The sequence below is a fragment of the Bombina bombina genome, chromosome 3 (assembly GCF_027579735.1).
Source record: "Bombina bombina isolate aBomBom1 chromosome 3, aBomBom1.pri, whole genome shotgun sequence".
Taxonomy (NCBI): domain Eukaryota; kingdom Metazoa; phylum Chordata; class Amphibia; order Anura; family Bombinatoridae; genus Bombina; species Bombina bombina.
This window is the reverse complement of record NC_069501.1, coordinates 756,377,205-756,398,798: the sequence shown is the minus strand read 5'-3', so window position 1 is coordinate 756,398,798 and position 21,594 is coordinate 756,377,205. Positions and strand designations below refer to the sequence as shown.

The 21,594-nt window shown below is 39.4% G+C and overlaps 1 protein-coding gene across 2 annotated transcripts in view; it reads left to right on the top strand.

Annotated features, from left to right (window-relative positions):
* The window catches only part of GK (glycerol kinase), a 270,759-nt gene that overhangs the window by 147,925 nt on the left and 101,240 nt on the right, over positions 1 to 21,594 (top strand). For both annotated transcript variants that reach the window (XM_053707603.1, XM_053707602.1), the window contains exons 8-10: positions 6,036 to 6,102; positions 18,957 to 18,992; positions 19,193 to 19,260. In XM_053707603.1, coding sequence (XP_053563578.1) covers positions 6,036 to 6,102; positions 18,957 to 18,992; positions 19,193 to 19,260 — 171 coding nt within the window. The remainder of the gene's footprint in view (positions 1 to 6,035; positions 6,103 to 18,956; positions 18,993 to 19,192; positions 19,261 to 21,594) is intronic.

The window sequence follows — 21,594 nt, the reverse complement described above, 5'->3', positions numbered from 1 at the left end:
CCGGTCCGGATCGCCTCTTCTTCCCTGATAGGATGAAGACTTTGGACCCTCTTCTGGACTTCTTCAGTGGATGTCTAGCCCCCGCTTGGGTTGGATGAAGATATCGGAGCCAGAACCGATCGGTGATACCCGGTGAGGTGAAGACAAGGTAGGAAGAACTTCAGGGGCTTAGTGTTAGGTTTATTTAAGGGGGGTTTGGGTTAGATTAGGGGTATGTGGGTGGTGGGTTGTAATGTTGGGGGGGGGGGGTGTTGTATGGTTTTTTTTTACAGGCAAAAGAGCTGAACTTCTTGGGGCATGCCCCGCAAAGGGCCCTGTTCAGGGCTGGTAAGGTAAAAGAGCTTTTAACTTTAGTAATTTAGAATAGGGTAGGGCATTTTTTATTTTGGGGGGCTTTGTTGTTTTATTAGGGGGCTTAGAGTAGGTGTAATTAGTTTAAAATTGTTGTAATATTTTTCTTATGTTTGTAAATATTTTTTTATTTTTTGTACTTTAGCTAGTTTATTTAATTGTATTTATTTGTAGGAATTGTATTTAATTAATTTATTGATAGTGTAGTGTTAGGTTAATTGTAGGTAATTGTAGGTAGTTTATTTAATTAATTTATTGATAGTGTAGTGTTAGGTTTAATTGTAACTTAGGTTAGTATTTATTTTACAGGTAATTTTGTAATTATTTTAACCATTTTAGCTATTAAATAGTTCTTAACTATTTAATAGCTATTGTACCTGGTTAAAATAATTACAAAGTTGCCTGTAAAATAAATATTAATCCTAAAATAGCTACAATATAATTATAATTTATATTGTAGCTATATTAGGATTTATTTTACAGGTAAGTATTTATCTTTAAATAGGAATAATTTATTTAATAAGAGTTAATTAATTTCGTTAGATGTAAATTATATTTAACTTAGGGGGGTGTTAGTGTTAGGGTTAGACTTAGCTTTAGGGGTTAATACATTTATTAGAGTAGCGGTGAGTTCCAGTCGGCAGATTAGGGGTTAATAATTGAAGTTAGGTGTCGGCGATGTTAGGGAGGGCAGATTAGGGGTTAATACTATTTATTATAGGGTTAGTGAGGCGGATTAGGGGTTAATAACTTTATTATAGTAGCGCTCAGGTCCGCTCGGCAGATTAGGGGTTAATAAGTGTAGGCAGGTGGAGGCGACGTTGAGGGGGGCAGATTAGGGGTTAATAAATATAATATAGGGGTCGGCGGTGTTAGGGGCAGCAGATTAGGGGTACATAAGTATAACGTAGGTGGCGGCGCTTTGCGGTCGGCAGATTAGGGGTTAATTATTGTAGGCAGGTGGCAGCGACGCTGTGGGGGGCAGATTAGGGGTTAATAAATATAATATAGGGGTCGGCGGTGTTAGGGGCAGCAGATTAGGGGTACATAAGGATAAAGTAGGTGGCGGTCGGCAGATTAGGGGTTAAAAAAATTTATTCAAGTGTCGGCGATGTGGGGGGACCTCGGTTTAGGGGTACATAGGTAGTTTATGGGTGTTAGTGTACTTTAGAGCACAGTAGTTAAGAGCTTTAGAAACCGGCGTTAGCCCAGAAAGCTCTTAACTACTGACTTTTTTCCTGCGGCTGGAGTTTTGTCGTTAGATGTCTAACGCTCACTTCAGAAACGACTCTAAATACCGGAGTTAGAAAGATCCCATTGAAAAGATAGGATACGCAATTGACATAAGGGGATCTGCAGTATGGAAAAGTCGCGGCTGAAAAGTGAGCGTTAGACCCTATTTTGAGTGACTCCAAATACCGGCGGTAGCCTAAAACCAGCGTTAGGAGCCTCTAACGCTGGTTTTCACGGCTACCGCCAAACTCCAAATCTAGGTCTTTCTTTTTTTCTTTGCAGCTAATTTGCAATACAATTTTCAACTGCTGCACTATATTATAAAACTTTAAAAAAAATTATTCTCCAGTTAATCAACACATTGCAATATTAAACGGGTGCTTTAGCGTAAATGCCTAATTTAAAATGTAATTTTATTTCAGTTATCTGCAGAAAATTTTCATTAAAAAAATCTCATCGCAGAAAGTGGAGAAAAGTTCTGTCTCTGGGGCAGCAACTTGGTCTTCTTTGCATACTTTTACTAAATTCTACCATTTTGATGTTTTCTCTTCAGAAGCAGTTTTTGGTAGAAAAGTACTTCAGGCAGCTGTTTCGGTTTGATTCTTCTGCTTATAATTTCAGTTTTTTTCATTATAGAGATTAAAACTTTTGATTTGGGTTGTTGATTAATTTTTCAGAGGAATTGGCTGTCTTTATTTGTATCCCTCCCTCTCTACTGACTCTTGCGTGGAGTTCCACATCTTGGGTATTGCTATCCCATACGTCACTAGCTCATGGACTCTTGCCAATTGCATGAAAGAACATAATTTATGTAAGAATTTACCTGATAAATTCATTTCTTTCATATTGGCAAGAGTCCATGAGACCCACCCTTGTTATGGTGGTTATGATTTTTTTGTATAAAGCACAATTATTCCAAATTCTTGTTGATGCTTTTTGCTCCTTTCTTATCACTCCACTTCTTGGCTATTCGTTAAACTGAATTGTGGGTGTGGTGGGGGGTGTATTTATATTCATTTTGAGGTTTGGGAAACTTTGCCCCTCCTAGTAGGATTGTATATCCCATACGTCACTAGCTCATGGACTCTTGCCAATATGAAAGAAATGAATTTATCAGGTAAATTCTTACATAAATTATGTTTTTTTAATTTTTATGGCTGCATTTGCAGTTATTTAAATTTAGGGTGCAGTATTGTAAACTATGAATACTTTGTAAATTCTATTTTAAATAAATGCCCATTTTCAGATAATCAGATTTCGTGGTTCAAAGACCCTTACTAATAAAAGCCTAGATTACAAGTGGAGTGCATAAATATTAGCGGTTTTGAGCACTAACACCACGCAAGTTAAATTTAATAGTGTTCTTTTTCTTATGCTCATATTACAAGTTGAAAGTAAAATGGTTGCGCTTGAGCGAAAGCCTGAGACACTAACATCTGGAGTTCGGATATATATATATATTTATTTAAAATATGTACAGCTATATACAACAAACAGGTTCTAATGATCATACATTTAATAGGTATTTTGAATCTAAATAATTAATTGAAAAAGGAATAGCTGTGTAGGAGGAATAAAACTGAGTGAGAAACAGCCAAACTCTGCTAACAAGGTGAGGTTGCTCAAGACAGTTGAATGTAAAAAGTGATATACCATGGCAAGACTGAGCACAGCAACAAGACACAAGATAGTTATATTGCATCAGCAAGGTCTCTCCAAGGAAGACATTTCAAAGCAGACAGGGGTTTCCAGATGTGCTTTTCAATGTCTTCTGAAGAAGCACAAAGAAACATGCTACATTGAGGACCAAAGACACAGTGGTTGGCCAAGGGTACTTAGTGCAGCAGATGAACAGAAGACACACCATGCTTAATTTATTCTGCAGTTGGAAATGTCCAGCACTGCCATAAGCTCAGAATTGTCAAAAATAATTGGGACCCTGGTATACCCATCTACTATCCAGGTAATTCTTATCAGAAATGGTGTTCATGGAAAACTTGCAACCAAAAAAGACAAGCCTCTGAAGTGGAAACAAGGCCAGGTGACTCAACTATGCACAAAAACACAGGAACTGGAGTGCAGAAAAAAGGCAGCAGGTGCTCTGATGATGGACTGATTTTGAAATATTGGCTGTAGCAGAAGGCAGCTTGTTCAACAAAGTGCTGAAGAGCTGTACAAGAATAAGTACTTGCAGGCAAAAGTAAAGCATGGTGGAGGTTCCTTGCAAGTTTGAGGCATTTTGAGGAGATGGATATATGGTCAGAATTAATGGTCTCATCAATGCTGAGAAGTACAGGCAGATACTTATCCATGATGCAATACCATCAGGGAGGTATCTGATTGGCTCCAAATGTATTCTGCTGCATGACAATGGGTCCAACCATATGGTCCATACAGCCAAAGTCATTAAGAACTATCTTCAAAGCAGAGCAAGGATTCTTGGAAGTGATGGTATGGTCCCCACAGAGCCCTGATCTCTTGTCATTAATGAGTCTGTATGAGATTACATGAAGATACAGAAGCAACTGAGGCTTTCTAAATCCTCAGAAGAACAGTGGTTAGTTCTCCAAGATGTTTGTAACAATCTACCTGCCGAGTTCCTAGAAGAATTGATGCTGTTTTAAAGGCAAAGGGTGGTAACACCAAATATTGATTTGCTTTAGATTTTTCTTTGTTCTCTCACTTTTTTGTTAATTGATAAAAAAAAAAAAATTACATTTCTATTTTTTAAAGCATTCTTACTTTACAGCATTTTTCACACCTGCTTAAAACTTTTGCACAGTAGTGTATATAAAATATTATATAAAAACAAAAAAATGATAAACAGTTAACAGTGTTTTAACATATGGTATATGAAAAGGTGTTGGACTGGGAAGTGCTCAAAGGTATGTGTGTATGTGTGCATGTGTGTATATGTATATGTATGTGTGTATATATATATATATATATATATATATATATATATATATATGTGTATGTGTGTGTATACATACATAATATATATATATATATATATATATATATATATATATATATATATATATATATATATATATATATATATAAAAAAAAACACAAAAAACCCAGCACTCACCAGCAGATTCACAGCAATGTTTAAAAGCAAAACTGGGGGATGTCAGTTACATTTGGCGCCAAAGGATCAAGCCCAGGACCACGACAAGGTCTCCCCCTTCCTGGGACCCTAAACCAGCACCCACACAATGCATACTTCCAAACAAACCAACTGGGAACCTCCCAGGGTGACACAGGCTTTTGTAACCTCCCCTATGTAAATACAAAACACAGGAATGGACCGCACTCACAGACTGGACTGGGTACACATCCTAAGCCACTGTTAACTCCACAGCCCTGAACACTGACAGACAGCTGCAAAGTTCCCAGCAACCCAGGCAGTTAACCCCAGAGCAACCTGGGTGTCAGGTCCACAGGGGAGCATTACAAACATTATTAACACAAAACACAAAAAACCCAGCACTCACCAGCAGATTCACAGCAATGTTTAAAAGCAAAACTGGGGGAAGTCGGTTACATTTGGCGCCAAAGGATCAAGCCCAGGACCACAACAAGGTCTCCCCCTTCCTGGGACCCTAAACCAGCACCCACACAATGCATACTTCCAAACAAACCAACTGGGAACCTCCCAGGGTGACACAGGCTTTTGTAACCTCCCCTATGTAAATACAAAACACAGGAATGGACCGCACTCACAGACTGGACTGGGTACACATCCTAAGCCACTGTTAACTCCACAGCCCTGAACACTGACAGACAGCATGTATGTATACTGTATACTGTGTATGTATACTGTATGTGTTTATATATATATATATATACAGTATATATATATATATATATATATTCATTCGCACAAACTCATTCTGTTTTATCGTTCATTTGTAATACCAGATACCCTGCGCTATCAATAGAGCTCCACTTGTAATCTAGGCCATAGTTAATGTGTGTGAAAATAACAGATTATGTAATTATTACCCTTGGAAGGACTTTTCTTCTTGGATCTCAAATATGAGTAGTATTTAATTGTGCTTTTAGCTGTTCATATGCATAACACTGACAGAAGCTAACATCCTATAGCAGTTTTTCTACTCTAACCAGTAAAAAATAAAATGCAACTAGAAATACATAAATCTGTTACACTTCTGTCTGAAAACTTACAGACTTTGAATGTGTGTGCCATATTTCATATCAATCTTTTGAAGTACAAAGTCTTGTGCGTTTAAAGAAAAACTAAAGGTACAGGTATATCTCTCCTCTTCTTTATGTCTGAAGAAAGTCAGTGAGAAGCTGTACTGTGGCTCATGTTCTTTTATACTTTAAAATAGGTTGATAGTGGAATATAATCCCCTTAAGATAAAAATAAACTGCATAACATAACACTACAGTGCAAGTAATGAGTCTCTTCGTATTTTCAGATTTTTTGAAATTCCCATGACATTACTGCCGAAAGTGAGGAGCTCTTCAGAGATTTATGGACTCATGGTAAAACCTATTGCAATATCTATCATAGTCGTCATAGTAGGTGCTGAAAATAACCAAATTGAGGGGATAGGGAATGTAGGAGCCACTCACGCATTTTTAGGAGTCAGAGAATGAGTATGTATAATTATATATGTAAAATACCAACAATGCAAAAGATGCAAGAAATAAGAACTGTGGCTCTCGAGCTCCTGATAATTGTAAAGCTCTGGCCTAGTTTAAATTAGTCTATGTAAAAATAAGTTGAAATGTGTTTTGTTTGTGTACTGCAATTTTTAGCATTTAATATTATTTTGATTGCACAATGTTCTGTTTTGCCACAACCTTTTCATATTCAGCACCATATGTACAAATACATTATATGATCAAACGTATGTGGACATCTGACCAGCGCACATATATGAGCTTATAGGACATCCCATTCCAAACCATGGACATTAATATGGAGCTGTCCTCTTACATGGAGCTGTCCTCCTATTGGACAGCTCCATATAACAGCTGCCACTCTTCTGGGAAGGTTTTCCACAATATTTTGTAGTGTGTTTTTGAGAATGTTTGCCCATTCAGTCAAAAGAGCATTTGTTGAAGTCAGGCACTTATGTTGGATGAGAAGGTCTGGCTCACCATCAGTGTTCCAATTCATCCTAAAGGTGTTCAGTGGGACTGAAATTAGGGCTTTGTGCAGGCCACTCGAGTTCTTCCACACCAAGCACATTGAACCATGTCAATCATGGAAATTGCTTTGTGCACAGGGGCACAGTCATGTTGGAAAAGGAAAGGGCATCCCACAAACTGTTGCCACAAATTTGGAAGCACCCAGTTGTCTAAAATGTCTTTTGTATGCTGTGACCTTAAGATGACCCTTCACTGGAACTAAGGGGCCTAGCCCAAACCCTGAAAAACAGCTCATGACCATTATCCTTCCTCTACCAAACTTACAGTATGCGCTATGTTCTCCAGTAGGTAGTGTTCTACTGGCATCTACCACTCCCAGATTCTTGCATCAAACTGCCAGATAGTAAAGTGTGATTCATCACCCCAGAGAACAACTTTCCACTGCTCCAGTGGCGGAGTGCTTTACACTACTCCAGCTGACACTTGGCACTGTGCATGTTGATGTGAGGCTTGCGTATAGCTGCTTGGCCATGGAAATCCAATTTCACAAACTGACTTATGGCAAAGGTGACATTCTATGACACTGCGATATATAAAGTCACTGAGCTCTTCAGTACAGCTCATTGTACTGCCAATGTTTGTCTATAGGGATTTCATGAATATGTGCTGGATTATATGCACTTGCTAGCAATCGGTGTGGCTAAAATACATAAACTCAATAATCGGTAGGGGTATTCATATACTTTTGGCCATATAGTGTATTTATATATTACACGCATATATTTGACACACATCATAATGAATAATTCAATTAAGAGACAGAGAGTGCAGCCTTTTTTGCTATAGTTCTTTTTCTCAAGATATTAAGCAGTAAATATATGCTAGACATAATGATGTGTTCAAAGCAAAGAATAGCCTTCGCATAATATGTAGATGTATTTTTTACAATTATATTCATAGTTTTAATATTAAAGATAGAATTGTAAAGGTTTTGTTTTCTTTCTAATGACACGGTGAGTCCATGGATCATCATCAATTACAGTTGGGAATATCACTCCTGGCCAGCAGGAGGAGGCAAAGAGCACCACAGCAAAGCTTTTAAGTATCCCTTCCCTTCCTACAAACCCCAGGCATTCTCTTTGCCTTCGGTGCAAGTTGGAGGTGAAGTTTTGGTGTCTGATCTACAATCAAGATTTTATTATTTTAAAGCAGAGTAGGTTTGCTCTTATCTTTCCTAGGGTCTAGCCTTAGCCCACGTCAGTCTCTTTAGTAGGGCAGTGGTGACTTTTAAGCAATTGGGAACTTGTGGGGTACAATCCTCACTGCGTTTTCCCAAACAGTTTGCTGCCCTATTTAGGAGCCTGAGTAAGCTTACTCAGTCTTTCTTTTTTCTACAGGTCCATGTGAGGGAAGGCAACCTCTCAAACTAGGTGAGCTGTCCTGCTGCCGGACAGATGAATATTAAGTTAAGTGCCAATTACATTTTTCTATGGAGAGGGGAAAATCTGGCACTTATACAGCTGAGAAGCTGAAGGGGGACGTTTTTTAATACTCTGACAGGCTGGGGAGCAGTGTACAGGGTAAGATAATGGCATTTTGCAGGCAATGTAGACGTGAGGAGTTTTCTTTATTTATTGATGGCTCAGTCGAGGTCTGGATCCGGTTTAGTCCGGACTGACGCTTCTCAGATTGGGGGTGACTGTATGCAGGCCATACGTTATATTAAAAGCATTTTATTACTTCGTTCACCTGGACCACTCCTCATGAGAAAGCGGTTCCATTCTGAGGCGGCAGTGATTTTCCCTCGGTTTTTTCACTTCCTGAATCTGGAGTGAGATGTGCATGTTGTAGCGGAGGATCTGCTGTTTAGGAGGCGTCTCGCTACTGCCGTTTTCTTCATCAGTGCTTTGAGATCTGGAGTGAAAGTCCGATCGTTTTTCTAATTCATTTGACTGCAGGCTGCAGGGCAGGTAGACACCTCAGCATAATAGCTGAGGTGTAGAGGGTTGTCTGGGGTCAATTTATGTTCCGTTCAGTGTTAGAAGTAAAATAATTAAAGGAACAGTAACTTTTTTTATTATATTATTTTTTAAACAAAATAAAGCCTTTATTATTGTTTTTCCTTTTATTGTCTTTTTTGTACCTTCTTGGAAATCAGTAAAAATGGATCAGGAGGCCTTGCAGAATGTTACTTGTAGCCTATGTTTTGATGTTCAGGTAGAACACCCAGTACCCTTTTGTTCTTCATGTATTGAAAGAATATTAGCTTATAGGAATAAACTTTTTGATCCTGATCCATCATTAGCTAAGGAGGATGCTGTTCAGGTGTCTCCTGTTTCAAATGTGCCGCAGCTTTCTCCTCAAGCGTCCCAGTCTTTTTCGTCTACACATGGAGTGCCCTGCGTTTCCTCTCACGCTCCGGTTGAAGTTACTTTGCAAGACATTGCTACCCATATATCCTCTGAGGCTCTGAGGTATCTGATGTGTTGTCTGCTTTTCCCATGCTGCAGGGAAAGTGCAAAAGTAAATTTAAAGAATCAGTGAGTAAGGTTTCTGATCCAGTTGCGGCTACTCTGGGTGTTTCCTCTCAGATGTCTGAGGAGGAAGACACTTCGGTAGCGTCTGAGAGTGAAATTTCAGACTCAGACAGTATAATTCCTTCCTCTGATGCTTAAGTTGTATCCTTCAGATTTAAGCTGAAACACATTTGCCTATTACTTAAGGAGGTTTTGACTACCCTGGACGACTCCGATATGACTGTCGTAGTCAACCCTAAGAAGTCTAGTAAGCTGAACAAATACTTTGATGTTCTCTCCGCTGTGGAGGTATTTCCTGTACCAGATCGTGCTACAGAGATTATTGCACGGGAGTGGGAGAGACCTGGAATTCCTTTTACTCCATCTCCAATTTTCAAGAAAATGTTTCCAATAGCTGACTCCATTAAGGAGTCGTGGCAGACGGTCCCTAAGGTGGAGGCGGTGATCTCCACTTTTGCTAAGAGGAACACTTTTTCCATAGAGGATAGTTGTTCTTTTAAAGATCCAATGGATAAGAAGTTGGAGGCATTACTAAAGAAAATATATGTTCACCAGGGTCTCCAATGGTAACCTGCAGTGTGTATTGCCACTGTCACCAGTGCGGCAGCATACTGGTTTGATGCCTTCTCTGATTCTATTTAGACAGATCCAAGACAGGATTAAGGCTCTTACGTTAGTCAATTCCTTTATCATGGATGCTTCTTTACAAGTCATCAAGTTGGGAGAGAAAAATGTCTGGTTTTGTGGTCCTAGCTCGCAGAGCCTTGTGGTTAAAATCCTGGTCTGCGGATGTTTCTTCTAAGTCCAAGCTCCTGTCGATCCCCTAAAAGGGTAAGACCTTGTTTGGGCCTGGCTTGGCTGAAATAATTTCAGATATTACAGGAGGTAATGGATCTTTCCTACCCCAGGATAAAAGGAATAAACAGAAGGGTTGTCAGAATAATTTTCGTTCCTTTCGTAACTTCAGAGGTAAACCCTCCCCTTCTGCCTCTAAACAAGAACGATCCAAGCCTTCCTGGAAACAAAGCCAGTCTTGGAACAAAAAGAAGCAGTCTAAGAAACCTGCAACTGAATCCAAGTCTGCATGAAGGGTCAGCCCCCAATCCGGGAGCGGATCTAGTAGAGGGCAGACTTTCCTTATTTCACTCAAGCCTGGATTCGGGATATCCCAGATCCCTGGGCGGTGGACATCGTATCCCAGGGATACAAATTAGAATTCAAGACATTTCCTCCCAGAGGCAGGTTTCTTCTCTCAAGATTATCTGTAGACCAGATAAAGAGAGAGGCATTCTTAGACTGTGTCCAGGACCTGTCTGCCTTGGGAATGATAGTTCCAGTTCCAAAGCAGGAAGAGGGTCTGGGATTCTACTACAATCTGTTTGTGGTTCCCAAAAAAAGAGGGAACTTTCAGACCAATTTTAGATCTGAAATGTCTAAACAAGTTCCTCAGAGTTCCGTCTTTCAAGATGTAAACTATATGTTCCATTTTTCCCTTGGTCCAAGAGGGTCTGTTCATGACAACCATAGACCTAAAGGATGTGTACCTTAATGTTCCTATTCGCAAGGATCATCACAAGTTTCTGAGGTTTGCCTTTTTGGACAATCACTTTCAGTTTGTGGCTTTTGCCACTGCTCCCATAATTTTCTCAAAGGTTCTGGGAGCTCTATTGTTAGTGATCCAGTCTCAGGGCATTGCAGTGGCGCCCTATCTAGACGACATTCTGGTTCAGGCGCCATCTTTACAACAAGCAAACTCTCATACCGAGAACTTGTTGTCTTTTCTTCGTTCCCACGGATGGAAGGTGAATCTGGGGAAAAGTTCCTTGATTCTGGCTACAAGGGTAGTGTTCTTGGGGACCATAATAGATTCCCTATCGATGAAGATATTTCTGACAGTGATCACTTCTCTGAAGCTGACTGCTTGTAGATTGAACGCTTAATTTTATCTAAGCGTGGGTTCTCTGAATTGGTCATTGAGACTTTGATTCAGGCTCGTAAGCCTGTGACAAGAAAGATTTATTGTAAAATATGGCGTAAATACCTGTATTGGTGTGAATCCAGAGGCAACTCTTGGAGTAGAGTCAGGATTCCTAGGATTTTGTCCTTTCTTCAGGAGGGCCTGGAGAAGGGTTTGTCAGCAAATAATCTTTAAGGTCAGATTTCTGCCTTGTCTATTTTGTTGCATAAGCGGCTGGCGGACATGCCAGACGTGCAATCTTTTTGTCAGGCCTTGGTTAGAATCAGGCCTTTGTTTAAACCTGTTACTCCTCCCTGGAGTCTTAGAGGCATATTTAAGAAATGTCTTGCGGACCTGATCCGACATCGCTGAATGCGGAGAGCAATACGCTCTCTACATTTAACATTGCACGAGCAGCTCACAAGAGCTGCTGGTGCAACGCCGCCCCCTGCAGACTCGCGGCCAATGGACCGCCAGCAGGGGGTGTCAATCAACCGATCTTACTAGATCGGGTTGAATTGTTGCGATTCCTGTCTGCCTGCTCAGAGCAGGCGGACAGGGTTATGGAGCAGCGGTCTTTGTGACCGCTGCTTCATAACTGCTGTTTCTGGCGAGTCTGAAGACTCGCCAGAAACACGGGCCGTCAAGCTCCTTTCGGAGCTTGATAGATAGGCCCCTTAATCTTGTACTTAAAGTTTTACAGCAGGCTCCGTTTAAACCTATGCATTCCTTAGATAATAAGATGTTATCTTTGGAAGGTTTTGTTTCTTTATGCCATTTCTTCTGCTTGAAGAGTATCTGAGCTCTCTGCGTTACAGTATGATTCCCCTTACCTTATCTTTCATTCTGATAAGGTGGTTCTGCGTACTAAGTTAGGTTTCCTTCCTAAGGTTGTTTCGGACAGGAATATTAATCAGGAAATCATTGTTCCTTCTTTGTGTCCTAACCCTTCTTCTCATAAGGAGAGTTTGTGGCACAACATAGAGGTGGTGCGTGCGCTGAAATTCTACTTGCAGTCTTCTGCTTTGTTTGTCTGTTTCTCTGGGAAACGCAAGGGTCAGAAGACTATGGCTACTTCTCTTTCACTCTGGCTGAAGAGTATAATTAGTTTGGCCTATGAAACTGCTGGACAGCAGCCTCCTGAGAGAATCACGGCTCACTCCACGAGGGCTGTTTCTTCTTCCTGGGCTTTCATAAATGAAGCTTCTGTGGAACAGATCTGCAAGACTGAAACTTAGTCCTCTCTGCATACTTTTTCAAAATTTTCTAAATTTGATACTTTTGAGGCTTCTTTTGGGAGAAAGGTTCTTCAAGCAGTGGTGCCTTCTGTTTAGATTGACAGTTTTGTCCCTCCTTTATAATCTGTGTCCTCTAGCTTGGGTATTGATTCCCAACAGTAATTGATGATGATCCGTGGACTCACCGTGTCATTAGAAAGAAAACAAAATTTATGCTTACCTGATAAATTTATTTATTTCTTGACACGAGGAGTCTACGGCCCGCCCTGTTTTTTTTCAGACAGTTTTTTGTTATATAAACCTCAGGCACCTCTGCACCTTGTGTTGTTTCCTTTTTCCTTTCCTTCGGTCGAATGACTGGGGTTTGTGGGAAGGGAAGTGATACTTAACAGCTTTGCTGTGGTGCTCTTTGCCTCCTCCTGCTGGCCAGGAGTGACATTCCCAACAGTAATTGATGATGATCCGTGGACTCATCGTGTCAAGGAATAAATAAATGTATCAGGTAAGCATAAATTTTATTTTTATAATGGGTACTGCCATATTTAAACGTTTTACCTTATCTACCTTTCCTGCTCAGAGCAATTGGGGGCAGATATAAAACAGGCAATAAAATTACTGCCCAAACAAGGCTGTGTGGAAACCCTGTTAGATAACAACTTTATAAATCCTGGGTTCCACAAAGCCTTGTTTGCACAGTCTTTTTATTTATTTTTATTGCCTGTTTTCCTGTTTTTTATTTTTATATATATATATATATATATATATATATTTACAATACTATAGAAACTGTGGAATTTAGAAAAACAACAATTTTCAAGGTATCAATTACACAAAAGAGAATAAAATAAATAGTAAAAGTATATTGCAAAGTTATTAACTAGACTAAACATTTTATATTACAATCTCATACTGTTTAATATTCCTTTTAGCTTCACAATTGTTTAATTTACTTATGTCACACAATATAAAAGTAAAAATACACTGTACAGGGAAAATTTAAAAAATTTTTTTTACTATGAAACAGCCTTTTTTTCTTTCCTGTGACATGGAGAGTCCACAACATCATTCCAATTATTAGTCGGATATTCAACTTCTGGCCAGCAGGAGGAGGCAAAGAGCACCCCAACCAAGCTGTTAAGTATAACATCCCTTACACATAATGCCCAGTCATTCTCGTTGCCTCTGTCAATGGAGGATGTGTGAAGTTGGTGTCTGAAGATATTTAAGTCCTTTATTATATTTTTCTTTGCACTAAGAGTGAAAGGAAGAGGACAGACAATCAGGGACCCGGTGGGACCTGTTACCCTCAGAAAGGGTTTTGTATTTTACTGAAGTCATTTCCTCAAATTTTGGGAAATTTTGCGGCAGAGTAGATTCCTGGGTAATCCAGAGAAAGATTCATGAAATCTAATGCCGCCTCTTTAGCCTTTTGAATGTATATGTGTGTGTGTATATGTATATGTGTGTGTGTGTGTGTATATATATATATATATATATATATATATATATATATATATATATATATATATATATATATATGCACACACATATACACATACACACACACATATACATTCAAAAGGCTAAAGAGGCGGCATTAGATTTCATGAATCTTTCTCTGGATTACCCAGGAATCTACTCTGCCGCAAAATTTCCCAAAATTTGAGGAAATGACTATAGGAACCTTCTCCAATTTACTCTCTTACAGGGTTTTGTAGAGTTTCAGGGTTTTTTGTGCCACAATTTTGTGGCAGTTCCTCATTACATTTTTAAACATTTTCTCTTTCACCCTGGATTGATCTCTGTGTCATATCGCTGAGATTTTCTTGGGTATCCAGTGTCCTTATGGTGACATGTCTCCCTCTCTATATTTCAGGAACATGACTGGAGCAATATTAATATTGTTCTGGGTGCTCTCAGGACTTTAAATTGCTTGTCTTTTATAAAGAATTGAACTATAAATTGAAACATGATTTTAGCTCTCTTTCATGTCTTGGGCATTTTCTATGGCCATAGGTTTATGCAGTACTTATAATGTCTAGTGTTTTTTTTTTCACTAAGAACTTATTTTATGTCCCTAGTTTAGGCATCTTGGCTCTATATTATCAAAATAGGATTCAAGTCTTGTCCTCCAATGGGCAGATTTCTCCTGTTAAGACTATCCTCAAACCAGATAAAAATAGGGAGGCCTTCTTAAATTGCATAGAGAAACTATCCTCCCTGGGAGGTATTGTTCCAGTTCCTCTAGACGGGAACAAGGTCAAGGATGTTATTTAAATCTATTTGTGGTTCCCAAAAAAGAGGGAACTTTCCGACCCATCCTAGACCTTAAGGGTCTAAACAAATTCCATAGGGTTACGTCCTTCAAGATGGAAACTATTAATTCCATTCTTCCTTTGGTTCAGGAAGGTCAGTTCATGACGACCTTAGACCTACAGGACGTGTATTTCATATTCCCATTTACAGGGATCGTCGGTTTCTAAGGTTTGCCTTTCTGGAAAAACATTATTAATTTGTTGCACTTCCGTTTGGTCTTGCCACAACTCCCAGAATTTTCTCAAAGGTTATTGGAGCTCTATTGGTAGTGATCAGATCACTGGGAATTGTGGTGACTCCTTATCTAGATGACATCTTGATTCTGGCGTCATCTTTTCATCTAGCAAACTCTCATACAGAGATGTTCTCTTCTCAAAGTTAATCTGGAAAAGAGTTCTCTAGTTCCAGCTAGAAGAGTGTGTTTCCTAGGGACAATCATAGAATCCCTGTCCATGAAGATTTTCCTGATGGACGTCAGAAAATCCAAACTTCTTGCTGCTTGTCTTCTCTCCAGTCTGCCTTTCATCCAACTGTAGCTCAATGCTTGGAGGTGATTGGTCTGATGGTGGCTTCCATGGACATCATTCCCTTTGCTCTGTTCCATTTGCAAACACTGCAGCTATACATGCTCTGTCAATGGAACAGAGACTATTCAGACTTATCACAGAGGATAAATCTGGACTCCCTGAAAAGAGACTCTCTTTCATGGTGGATTTCTCAGGAAAATCTGTCTCGGGGCACTTGCTTCCTGAGACCCTCCTGGGTGATTGTGACTATGGATACCAGCCTATTAGGCTGGGGAGCAGTTTGGGTCTCTTTAAATCTCAGGGCCTGTGGACTTGGAAGGAGTCTTCTCTCCCCATAAACATCTTGGAGTTGAGAGCAATTTTCCATTCCATTGATAGCTTGGACTCAATTATCTTTAGTCCGGTTTATCAGATTTCAATCGGACTACATCACCTCAGTAGCTTACATCAACCACCAGGGAGGAACTCAGAGTTCCTTGGTTATGAAGGAGGTGACTTGCATTCTGCAGTGGGGCGAAGCTCATGATTATTTCCTATCTGCCATCCACATTCCAGGAATGGACAATTAGGAGGCAGATTTTCTGAGCAGTCAGGCTTTTCATTCCAGGGAGTAGGTGTTCTCCTGGATAACCCTCATGTGGGGGGGGTTCCGGAGTTGGATCTGATGGTGTCTCGTCAGAACACCAAGCTACCAAAGTATGGTTCAAGATCAAGAGATCCTCAGGCCGCGCTCATAGATGCCCTGGCAGTTCCAGTATTTTCTGAAGCTAACTGCTTGGAGATTGAATGCCTAGTTCTTTCTAGACGTGTTTTTTCATAAGCGGTCAATGATATTATGCTCCAGGCTCGCAAACCTGTTACTCGCAAGATTTTCTATAAGGTATGGCGTAAATATCTTTATTGGTGCGAATCTAACTTTCTCCTGGAGCCGGGTACGTTTCCCCGTATTTTATCTTTTCTTCAGGATGGCCTGGACTAAGATTTATCAGTCAGTACTCTGAAGGGTCAGATTTCTGCATTATCTATCCTTTTGCACAAACGTCTGGCAGACTTACCAGATGTTCAAGCTTTGTACAGGCCCTGGTCAGAATCTGGCCTGTGTTTAAACCTGTTGCTCCTCCTTGGCGCTTTAATTTAGTTCTTTAAGTTTTGCAGCAGGCTCCGTTTGAGCCGATGCATGTTGTTGATATAAAACTGTTATCTTGAAAGGTTTTATTTCTCCTTGCTTTTTCTTCCGCTCACAGAGTTTTTGAGCTTTCAGCTCTGCAGTCTGATTCCCCGTACCTTATCTTTCCTGTAGATAAGGCGGTCCTTCGTTTCTAATTTGTTTTTCTCTCACTGAGGTGGTGTCGGATCGAAACTTTAATCAGGAATTTGTAGTTCCTTCTTTTTGTCCTAATCCTTCTTCTCATAAGGAACGTCTTTTGCATAACTTAGGTGTAGTGCATGCTCTAAAGCTTTACCTTCAAGCTACTAAAGATTTTAGGCAATCTTCTGCCCTGTTTGTTGTTTTCTCTGGAAAGCATAAAGGTCAGAAGATCTCTTCTTCTTCTACTTTTTCCCTCTGGTTAAGAAGTACGATTTATTTGGCTTATGAGACTGCTGGACAGCAGCCTCCTGAGAGAATTACGGCTCACTCCACTAGGACTGTCTCCTCTTCTTGGGCTTTCAAAAATGAAGCTTCCGTGGAACAGATTTGCAAGGCGACAATATGATCCTCTTTGCATTCTTTTTCCAAATTCTACAAATTTGATACTTTTGCCTCAGCTGAGGCTTCTTTTGGGAGACAGGTTCTTCAAATGGTGGTGCCTTCTGTTTAGGTCCTCCTGCCTTTTTGTCCCTCCCTGTTCATTCCATGTCCTCTAGCTTGGGTATTGGTTCCCACTAGTAATTGGAATGAAGTTGTGGACTCTCCATGTCATAGGAAAGAAAACTAAATGTATGCTTACCTGATAAATTTCTTCCTTTCCGGACATGAAAGGTCCATGACCCCGCCCTCTTTTTATTGATGATAATTCAGCAGCTTTTTTGAGTAAACCTCAGACACCTTTTCACCCTTGTGTTTCTTCTTTTTCCATTTTCCTTCGGCTGAATAACTGGGGATTATGTGTAAGGGAAGTTACACACACTTTACAGCTTTGCTGCGGTGCTCTTTGCCTCCTCTTGCTGGCCAGGAGTTGAATATCCCACTAGTAATTGGAATGACGTCATGGACTCTCCATGTCCGCAAAGAAAGACATTTATCAGGTAAGCATAAATTTTGTTTTTCATTTTTTGTGTAAAATGTTTATTTGTCCTATGAAAAAACACTTTCAATACTTGTATCTGTTTAATTAGCACTCTGCTGAAGAAAAAAAAAAGTGTGTGCAAATCATCCCAGTGTATAGATTGAAGGAAATGCCCTGTCATAAAAATGATTGCCAATAATTTTTTGATTTGCTGTACAGTTTGGTGTAGAAACTGCACTTATTAAAATGAATAGTAATCTCTAAATGTGTCCATTAAGGTATGGAGTATATGATAACAGAACTGAGCTAGTTGACAAGTTTATTATGCAGGTAATTCTGCATGTATTAAGCAGAAGAAAAACCTTGATCTTTCTCTCTCTACCTTTTTGTTTGCATACCATAGAAAATCTGTTCTAGACTGGTGAGTAAAGGTTGTTTTGGGGCTTGTCACCAGTCACACTTGTATTCTGTGCACTTTTCACTGAGCTTTCCTGTCATTTCCAGTTAACATAAAATTACAGCTTAAAAAATAGCTGATTAGAACTTTCTGATAAAAACCGAATTCTAGACAAAATCTCTATTTTGATATTTTTTTTACTAGAAGTTTTTCCCTAAATGTCATACTTCTTACACTTGGTGGCCTACATATATTTTTACTTTTTTTAAGGGACAGTAAAAGCAAATTTACACTTTCATGATTATTCAATTGATTTGTTCTCTTGGTATCCTTTTTTTTTATGTTTGTTGAAAAGCATATCTAGGCTTGAGCAGTAATGCACTACTGGAAGTTAGCTGCTGATTGGTGGTTGCACATATGTGCCTCTTGTCATTGGCTTGTCTGATGTGTTCAGCTAGCTCACACTGGTGCATTGCTGTTCCTTCAACAAAGGATAATAAGAGAAGTAGCACTGCAGAATCTGTTGGCACTCACTCTACAAATAAATGATAATAATAATGAACAGAAGTAAATTGAAAAGGTGTTTTGTAATTGTATCCTCTGTCAGAATTATGAAACACACATTTTTGGGTTTATGTCCATTTAAACAGTTATTCTAGAATAAATTCTGAAACATTTTGCCTTTAAATTAATCTATTGATTGCAGATTAAATATTGTGTATTTATAGCAGTAACTGGAAATGCGCTTGCTTGTTCACTTTATGTGGCATTACAGAGGTGTTTTTTTTTACTACAGTCTCACAAGGTGAATCTTGTCACTAATTTGTCACAAATAAAATGGAAGGGGTTCCGTTATGTTTTGCTAGCATGTAATTGGCTGAAATCCTTGCAGGACACACTTATGCTTCAATACAAGGTGATACCTAGAAAGTGTTTATAGTTTCGTATGCAGCTACGAACAGAAATTCAGCCTGCATGACCAAATGCCTTCATAATGATTTGTAGCAGTAACTAACTCTCGTTTTTCTCTTCATTGTTTCAGAAGTCTGGAGCTCTGACTGGTGTGCCAATATCTGGGGTAAAATGATGTTTGTGTTTTTCTTTCCTTTAGTCGAGAGATTAGCATTTTAATCTAGCAGCATCACAGAAAGACAAATTCTCTATGTAGCATTTTTCTTCCGAAGTAAATTTGTTCAAGGCCTGGAAGGAATTATGAGAATTTACCCTTGAACATGTCTGACTGCTTATTATCAGTAGTAATGTAATGTTTACTTGCAGTGTCTGGGAGATCAGTCAGCAGCATTAGTTGGGCAAATGTGTTTCCAAGATGGACAAGCCAAAAATACGTGAGTAAATACAATGCTGTGTTTTACTGGTGTGGCTGTAAAGATAATTTTGCTTTCATTGTTAATGTGATTGTAAACTTTAACAAATTAAAGCCCAGTATCATCAAATAATACTCATAAAACAGGGGCACTTTAATTAATTAAAGTTTACAAAGATGCTTATTTCTTAAAATATTTACCTTTGCATTATGGTAAACATAACACCAATCCTCCGTCCGCAGCTCCTGCTTTCATTAGCATATCGATGAAGAATCTGGCTTCCTCCACTCGTTGCGTTGCCCCACGAGCTGGACGCCAAAGGGGACACACAAGGATTTGAGGAAGCCAATGTAATGCTCGTGGGATATTCCACTATCAGACCGAACTCGGCCAGTAGTCTTCTTATCCCTGATTCAAGCTGGAATGATAGGGAATATCCCAGAGCAGAGAAAGCTCGCAAGATGAGGCAAGCGGCACTCACCACAGGCAGGATGGACTTCAGCGGCAACAGGCAGGAAAGGCAGATCAGGGTTTCAGGCAAGCAGGGTTTGGCAACGGTAAAGCAGTCCAGAGGTGAACCACTAGGATGGTCAGGCAGGCAGGGTTTTGGCAACGGTAAAGCAGTCCAGAGGTAAGCCACTAGGATGGTCAAGCAGGCAGGGTTTGGCAACAGAGAAGCAATCCAGAGCAATAGGGGTTAAACAAGTAGAGTAGTCAGACAGGTAGGGTTAAGCAATATTAAATTAATCCAGCAGATTAGGGTAAAACAGGCAGAGTGGTCAGACAAGCAGAGTTCAGTAGCAGTAAATCAATCCAGCAGTTTAGGGGTAAACAGGCAGAGTGGTCACACAGAGTTCAGCAGCAATGTATCAATCCAGCAGTTTAGGGGTAAACAGGCATTGTGGTCAGACAAGCAGAGTTCAGCAGCAAAGTATTAATCCAGCAAACAGTAATAATAACACCCAGGAGAACGCTAAGTAACACCTATACTTGGGCAGGGGTAACAGTAAAATGAGAGACTTACTAAGGTGCAGGATTCGCGCCACAGCTCACCTCCAGGACTGGCATCAGGAAGGAGGAGACATGCGACGATGACGTCATCGTTGCACGCTCAGAGAAACCGCCACATCCCTGGCAACAGCCAGAGCGTCCCTGGCAACAGCCAGAGCGATGGGGCGTGACAGCCGGATTTGTCATCGATCTGCTAATGAAATCATGAGCTGTGGACGGAGGATTTGCGTTATGTTTACCATAACGCAAAGGTAAGTATTTTAAAAAAACAAGCATCATTGTAAACTTTAATTAAAGTGCCCCTGTTTTTAAGATTATTATTTGTTACTGGCCTTTAATTCATTAAATTTTACAATCACTTTAATGTGTTCTTGCTTTACACATTCATGGGGTATTTGCAAGAAAATTTAATTTTCATTGTGGCCTGAAAAATGCAAACAAAAATCCAGATTTATTGTACTAAATACAATAGAATTATGCTAAAAAAAAAAAGCAGTGTGTTTACTGTACAACTACACTCTATAATTTATGCTTAATGCTGTATAAGATTTACTTTATGCATTTACAACAATACTGTATACAGTAATTATGCTTAAACAGCAGTATCTGGTATACAGAAACCATATAAGTATTTGTTTTGCTTATTATGCCCTCTGCACTGTTCTTTTTTTAACTTGTATATTCATTTTTTAACCATTTTTCTAGTTTATATCCTAATTGTTTCTGAATTTTGCTGCCTTTCCTTTTCCACCATATACCTTATTCATTCTTTGAAGCATCTTGTGCAAATGCAAACACTATCATACAGTTTTAAGCGCTATACATTTTCATGGCTATGCAGATATTCTCTACAGTATCCCTAATGCACCAGCTAACATATCCAGTTATATTGCCTGTTAAACTGACCGTGTATGTAAAAACATTAATATTTATAAGCCATTGTGTAAAAGCCTGGTCTTCATATCCATAATGCTCACAGAACAAACATGACTGCTCCTTCAGTATAAGCAGCTACATTGGAGGTTACATAGTTCTGAAGTATCTATAATTATTATTTGCTATACACATTGAGTGTCTGTCAGATGGGCCTTCTGTAGCCATTGGAGGTTTTGGTGCTGATTCTGCTGCTAAAACTGACATTTTACTAAGAGTGTAAAGTTATGGAAAGCAAATAAATAGGGCTCATTTTTTTAAGTATTTATTAAAGGGATAGTAAACACCAAAAATGTTATTGTTTAAAAAGGTAGATAATTTCTTTATTTACCATACCCCAGTTTTGCATAACCAACACTGTTATAGAAATGTATTTTTTTACCTCTTTAATTACCTTGTATCTAAGCTCCT